Here is a 7,817-nt window from a genome sequence, read left to right on the forward strand (position 1 = left end):
TTAAACAAACCACTCACTTTCCGATGATTTCCTCCTTTACACAAATGAACAAGATAAAACAAACAGAGATCCACCGTGTCGTCATGTCACATAATCTCTGCCTAATGCGTTTGAAGTGTGAAATGTGACAAATAACAGTGAAAAGGAAACAATCTGATTGATTCCAGAGCGTGTTGAACTCTGTCAGGATCATTTTCCACATCACCAGCTCTTCCCTTCTGCTCTCTGTTAATATTATTTTTAATAATTGTTGATCTCCAGCATGGAAATGCAGCACTCTCCACATTTACCAGAAGCTTTTTTTTTTTTTTTTGCAGTAATAGGAGGAAAACTCAACTTTTGGTTTCAGCACATTTATTTATTGGTGGGGGGAATCTCCCGTGAAGACGTTTCTTTTAGTTGTTTTTACAAACTCACAATTCCTCTCGCCCTCAGCGATAAATCAGAACTCATTTTTAAATTTAGATTTATTTAAAGCGACATTTCTAGGAGCTAATGAGCGTTTTTTTTTTTAAATTTTTTTTTTTTTTTTTTTTTTTTTTTTTTTTTTAAACAGAATCCCTAAAGGGACATTGGAGGGAAAAAAAAACTATCTGGTGCGCATGAGAATTTGTATTTTTTCCTTCAGTGTCCATGTAGGGACACACTTCAAAAATGAAAGAGACAATGGAACCTAGTGTTGAAGTGAGGCATAAAAATATATACCAGACTAAATGCCCCCAGTGTGAGAGATGAAATTATGAGATAATACTGCAAAAAAAGATTCACTCGAATCCAAAGATGTGGAGGATGCTGTCGCTGGATGACCACAAACTGCTCACAGATCGTAGATAAAATATATAAAAATAACCAAATATATTGATGCAAAAACGAGTGATTCTAACAGTAGGGATGTGAAGCAAGCTGTCCTGCTTCTGTTGGTTTGTATGAAATGAATGAGCTCCCTGATTGGCCAGGTGGCCACCAGAAGACCCCAGTGTTTTTCTACCTTCTCCTACTATAAAGTAGAAATGAATTGGTTTATCTTCAAATAGAACTCTTTAGTTGTATAGAAAATTAATATTTTGGGGAAAAAATAAAAAAAAAACTCCCATTTGCCATGGTTAAGATTGTTTTTGTTTTTTTGTTTGTTTTTTTCCAGACACTTGAGTGTGAAAACCTTGTTTTTAGAAGACAGTTGTAAATAGCACATGAAACTACATAGGGTTCCTTTTTGTATTTACAATAACCAGAATTGATGACAGCTGCTCTGCAGAACGACTAACTTCTTCTATCTCTCGATACTGTAGGTGGTTTCGTTCAACTGTAAATGGTTTATAAATATGTGGCTCCTACAGTCTGGCTTATTGCATTGAAATCATAAGGATCTGGATCCCATCAGAGGGGGTGACAGTTTGGTTTTGGGGTTATTTATGATTTTGTGTACATGTAGAAATACCAAGAATTTTGTGCCGTTTAATAAATCCTCTCCTGATTACTGATGCAGATTGATTTGCTTTTTGTTTGTATTGTATGTTTTGCATTAAAATTCATAAGGATTGTCGGTACATTATTTAAACAGGTTGTTGATTTGACATAACTAAAAACAAAATATCTTTCTTCAAAAGGTCATTGACATCAGTAAATATCTACTGTAAAATTGTTTTAATTTTTTAATAAACACCCTTTTGGATTTTAAAATGGAGATACAATTTTTACAAAATGTCTGTTTTTGGAAACCTTCCGATATTTTTAGGGGCAACACTTGATTGTTGTTCCTCCTTGTCGTCCCACACTCCTGAATCCTGGACAGCCGTAAACTGCCAAATTACAGAACTGAATAAGCAGCACTCCTATGATTGGTTTTTCTGAATCATTTTTTATGTGTTGCTGCTGTTTTTTAAAAAATGTGTAATTTTGTAATATTAAAAAAGAAGTTGAAGAAAAAGAATAATTGCTCACTAATCAGAAGTTGTTTTGGGGAAAATATACTAGTAGGAATTTGGTTTAGTTCAAACTTGCATATGAAACAATTTGCACCAGTTAATGTTGACATGAAGACTGTTTGCTTCAGGTTTTCCAATCCATTACAGACTCTGGATTGATAATGGTCCGCTGGACTCTTTGCATCTCCAACGCTTCAGAATGTGTTGAAATGTGTGAAAAGTCTCTTATCCATGAAAGTGTTGATTAGCTCCAATATGTTTCCCCTTATGATGTCATTGACCCAAAACCACCAAAGCAGAACTTTCAGGGGGGTTTTCATCTCTGAAATGTATTTTGTCAGATTCTACGGTGGAAATCAATACTTCCTCTGGCCGGCTGGACTTTGACATGGTTCACTTCTAAGTGAAAAACCACACGACTCAATCGTTTCTGTAAACATGTCTCAACTATGATGTAAAGCACTTTGAACTGCTACGCAAATAAACTTGACTACAGTGAGCTGAATATTTACCACTAAATGTCCCAAACTAAACAACATAAAACACACAAACGGTGTTTACACACCGCGTTGTTCGCTTTGCAGCTGTTTTGTTGGAAAACAGCTTCAAACTGTGACTCAGTTTATTTACTCCATCGATCCTCCGCTGACCGCTGATAACGAGTCATCCGAACTTTGCATGCTGGGGTTTGGTAGTGTGTGAGTGGGCGGGGCTTACCATATAAGGCTTAGTGGGTGGGGACATCTTAATAGCAAGTGTGTGACCAAGGGAATGTTGCGTTTAATGCGTCTCGTAAAGTATAACATTTTTGTCTTTTTGGGAATTTTGGGGGGCGATATGAATTTTTAAACTCTATCAGCTCGAGAAGAGTGTTTACAGACAACTTAAATATCAAAATGCTCATATTTTTAAGACAAATAGGACAGAGAAAAACGATTACCTGCACACACACACAAAACAACAGATCCCTCAAACGTCCTGCTTTCAGTTGTCTTTAAAGTTACACGTATGTTTAGCATTTTGATGAAAGCCAGTTAATAGTTATTTCGCAGTGGTTACTGTCTGTCACAGAGGGCTTATTTTTTACGTTTATTTTAAGAAGATAATTTTTTTCCTGTCATTGGCAATATCATTTTCGACTGTATCGAACGCAACACATCCTCCGCTAAGCTAGTGGGCTGCACAAATAAAATAAAAAACCACAGCGATCCCAGAGAAAAGACTATCTTGCTAAACTCCTCAACCAGGGTTTGTCTCTTGGTCGCAGAAAATGCTGCATCCTCAGAGGTCCCTGTCCGAGCTGCCGAAGATGTCCGCGGCCAGTCAGGTGGAAAGAGCCGTGCTGGTAAGCTCCTCCGACCGGGAGACACACAGGGACTACCTGCAGAAACACACAGCTAGCTGTCTCATCCTTACCCAGCCTATAGCCTGTCGCTTTTGGGACATTTTACTGTTCAGTTCCTGGTCACAGCAACACGATACCATCCTAAATGTTGGTGAGGCGCGAGGGCAGCAGGAGCTCGCGCTGTCACCGCCGTTAGACAGAAGGCCCGGTGTGATAGAGAGCATCACTGAACATGGAGGCCAGTAACTGAGACCAATGGGTCCAAAATACATCAATGCATAGCTAAGATGTCTGGCTTTTACTAAATCATTGCTCAATGTGTCAATTTAACCTCAGCTTAAAGCAAAACATGCCGCACTGAAAGGGGGAACCAGTTTGTTTCTTTGGGTCCACAGTGTCTTGTAAAACTATTCCCACCAACGGAACTATTCCACATCTTACCTAGGGCTGAAAGGAATGATCGAAATTACGTGATGAATCGATTTTTGATAAAGTCATTATCTTTATTGACTAATAGTGAATTGGAAAATGCAGACTCGAGAAAGGTCATTTGCTGAAAGAACAACAATTAAGCCAAAACTGTACAAAAATAGGTTACATTTAAGATGTATAGAACAACTTTTCTTCTCACAGTTCAAATTGTTTTTTTTTTGTTTTTTTTTTATTTCTAAATTACATTTTGTGCTATCCAGTTGTTTTAATCGAAAAAAAACCCCAACACTGAACAGAAAGACCTAAGCTACCAAGTGGAACAAACTGAGCTTTTCACATGTTAGAAGTCTTGTTCTAGCTGCTGATGAATCCTTTTGCTTCAAATTATCAAGCTTTCACTAAAGGACTGCATGGTTACTAGATCTTAGGCAATAGATGGTGTATTTTCTTATTTTAAAATAAATTAAATTTTAGCTTTGTGATATTGTATATAAAAAGGCTTAAGTGTTTAAATTAAAAATTCAAGAGATCCAATGGAGAGCATTTGTGAGCATCACTTCTCAGGGTTTGCACAGATTCCAAGTTGGATTTAATTCTGGACTTTGACTTGACCATGCTAACATTCTAACAGGGTCATTGTCCTGCTGGAAGGTGATCTCTGACCACAGTCTCAAGTTTTCTGACTTCCCCCTACCCCTAAGTCTGAAAAAAAAAACATCCCCCCACAAGCTGGTCTGGGTACCACCATGTGTTACCATAGAGATGACATGTTCTGGATGATGGGCAGTGATTGTTTTCCTGGAAGGCCTCCGATTGGCTCATCCTTTTCAAAATGTATAGATGATGAATTGAACAGAGCTGCAAGGCCTGGGAATTTGTTTTAAAACCTAAATGAAAATGAAAATCTGATAAAACACATTGAGGTTTGCAATTGAAATATGGCAAAATGTGAAAAAAAAAAGTCAAGGTACTTCTCCGATCTGTAAGCAACTCCCAGGTGCTTGTATTAATCTTATAGGGATTCAGTATTTTTCTCTTCTCTGCAGGAGGAGGAGTTTAACTGGCTGCTGAAAGAAGAAGTACATGCTGTCCTGAAGCAGCTTCAGGAGATCCTCAAGGTAGGAGTTGAGTTTAGTGCCAAGCAATAAAACAATTTCAGGAACTTATCAAGAAACTGAGAAAATATCAATAAGAATAACAAAGAGCTCCATTTTTTAACCATTTCTACTCCAAGCATATTTTAGTTCTCTTTAAGTGCTTGAAAGAGGAATGAAATCTTTTTATTATAAAGGATTATATGAAAACTTTTGGTCTATAATATTTAGGATGGGTAAATATTAATATATTTGTTATTAAGAATGCTAACATCATAACCCCTTGTTCAGAAGTAATATGGTTTAAAAAAGAACTTGAAGAAAATGATCACAGGAAACTGAAGAAGCCTTAAGACTGTTGAGCTTTGAGGCAACAGATTGGGATGCACTGTGCCAGCCAGGGGGAGGACATCAGGGATATGAGTGAGTGTGGGAATGACAATACAAGGTTCTGTGTGGACAACACTAGCTCAACACTTCCCCAATAATACGCCCAATGTCACTGGTGACATGAAGGAACTTCTAAACAAGAAAACATAGCCTTTAGTGAGTAAGACAGGGAGGAAATTAATCAGGAGTATACTGAAGCAACTTAGATTAGAGACGGTAAGGATGTGTACAGGAAGGAGCAAAAACCCCTGCAGAAGAATATAATGGATGTTTGGTCAAGGATGAGGAAGATCACAGGCTTTAGGCAGAAAGATTTATTACTTATAAATAAGTAAATATTTATTTATACAGCAACTTTTACTGGTCAAATATCAAAAAGGCCTTTACAATGCAAAAAAGTGTAAAAGAACTCAAAAGATAAGATTAACATCATACAACATAAAACTAGTAAAACTCCACTCTGAATGCATTTATCAGCTGTATCCACAGAATCAAGATGGTTCTTGGTGGCAACACATTACAAAATCTGGGGGTTACCACTCTAAAATACATTCTCTCTTGTCTCAAAATGTGTTTATGGAACCATTAACAGACTTTGACTGGAAGAAATTAGACTGCAAGAGTATGTAGAAGGTCAAGGAGATGGGTTTGGGTTTGACCACATAAGGCTCTAAAAGTCTAAGAGACTGCAATTTTAAAATTAATTCTTATTATTTATCTTGGGAACTATATTTATTTGATTTTCAGTGGCAAAATTTTGAGTTTCTACCTCATCAGAATTCACTTGCAAGAAGTTGACACAGAACTGAAATACTAAAAAAGCAGTCCATCAAAAAGGACAACGTTTGGCTTAAAAAAAACATTGGAGCTGAATATAATCAGTACAGAAACGATATGACGCATAAGAAAACGGTCTGGAGAAGAAATGTGTAAAATCAAGAGAATAAGCCCCAATACTAAGCCCTGTGGTACCCCTCATGTTGGAGTCCCACCTCTAGAACAGTCATCCAGTTGGTCTGCTGACTCAAATGTTTGTTGGTTCTTGTTAACAGGAGGCGTCCAGACGTTTCTCCATGCCCACTCCGGGCCTGGAGAGTCAGCAGAAGCAGGAGAACTTCATCCTGGGCAGCTCAACGTAAGCTTTCCAAAGCCCCACCTGTTTGTTTTGAGCCATGCAGCTTGTCTACTGTTACACGCCCTTCCACTTGGTCAGCTGTAGTTTACAATAAGCAGACAATGTTTGTTAGGTAACAGTGGCTTTCTGTGTGATGAAGTGACGGTCTGCCTCTGTGTGTGTCCTTACCTCAAATAATGTCAGCTACTTAAACTGAGCTAGTTTTGTCCATTTATGACACAAAGATTCAGCCAATCTAAAACAGCCAGGGCTCTAAAATAATTCAACTTTGACCGTGAATATGTCTTTACTGCCCCTGTTGTCGTCTTTCTTTATTTCTCTGAAATCTGCCCTTAAGTTGGTTTAGTGCTTCACAGTGCAAAAGTGTTCATACTAGGCCGGTCGCGATAAACGATAAATCAATTGCACGATAAATTAAACCTATCGATCTCATTTTAATTATCGGCTTTATCGTCTCTTCCTGCCTTTTTTCTTTCTGTTGATGACACTGAATGAAAAAGGGCTCAACTCCGGTGCTCTCCACTGACCCTCCCTTCCTCATTTCCTTTGTGTAATGTCCAGCGCACACAACACGAGTTGTCGGCCGACTGTCGGCCCATTTTCAAAACCTGAGAGACACATTAGCCGACAGAAATCCTAGGTATAACGGTTCAATCAGGTTCGATTGTGCCGTGTGGTGTCCAGCCACATGGACACAAAATAATGTGTCCATGTTATTTTGGACAAAATAACATGGACAGATTAATTAATCTGATTAATCAGATTAATTAATCTGATTAATCAGGCATTAATCAGATTAATGTCTGATTAATTTTAAAATCAGGCATTAATCAATGCTTTACTAAAATCTACCTGTGATGCATGTGGCTAGAGTCAGCGTAAAGTCCTGACTGAATGAAAATTATTGTAACCTATTTATGTCACGTCAACGAAGAACAGCTGAAAAGTTACCGGGTTTATCAACTGCGGTAGCAATTTGGCTCCAACTCCTCCTCTGGTCATTTCTATATTCTTTGCACGAAATGTTGAATAAACATTAATGTTGTTTCCACATATTATCTCCAATATCCCCTCGATTTTGGGTTGCGCTGTGTCAGGTGTTTGGGATTCCCCTCGTTATTTACCTTCAGAAAGCACAGAGAAGAATCCGCTCTTTCTGATTGGCTACCTGTCACATTCAGCAGGCTGCATTAAGCTCCCAGTCGAGGAAAACCCCTTAGATCGGAGCGGCCACCACGATCTGCAGTGTGTGGTAACACACCACACACTGTGTGGTAACACACCACACACTGCAGGATGATCGGTTACAAAATCACCAGCAGCAATCTTAGATCGACCAACAATCTAAGATTATCGTAAGGGGAAAACGGGGACAAAAAGTCGTGTAGTACAGCATTAGGTAGTCAGATGAGCCCATCTTCTTTATTTAAATCTAGTGATTACTGAAGCCCAATATAGTATACAGACTTCATAATCTGCACTCTTTTGGTTGAATG

The 7,817-nt window shown here is 38.2% G+C and overlaps 1 protein-coding gene across 1 annotated transcript in view; it reads left to right on the forward strand.

Moving 5' to 3' along the window:
• The first annotated feature begins 2,980 nt into the window (after positions 1–2,980).
• rogdi (rogdi atypical leucine zipper) overlaps positions 2,981–7,817 on the forward strand; it is a 13,508-nt gene continuing 8,671 nt past the window's right edge. Inside the window, exons 1-3 of the mRNA XM_015040035.1 lie at positions 2,981–3,270; positions 4,749–4,820; positions 6,239–6,321. Coding sequence (XP_014895521.1) covers positions 3,196–3,270; positions 4,749–4,820; positions 6,239–6,321 — 230 coding nt within the window. The 5' untranslated portion in view covers positions 2,981–3,195. The remainder of the gene's footprint in view (positions 3,271–4,748; positions 4,821–6,238; positions 6,322–7,817) is intronic.

Source organism: Poecilia latipinna, unplaced genomic scaffold, assembly GCF_001443285.1.
Source record: "Poecilia latipinna isolate Pla-1442-1.1 unplaced genomic scaffold, P_latipinna-1.0 Scaffold493, whole genome shotgun sequence".
Classification (NCBI taxonomy): domain Eukaryota; kingdom Metazoa; phylum Chordata; class Actinopteri; order Cyprinodontiformes; family Poeciliidae; genus Poecilia; species Poecilia latipinna.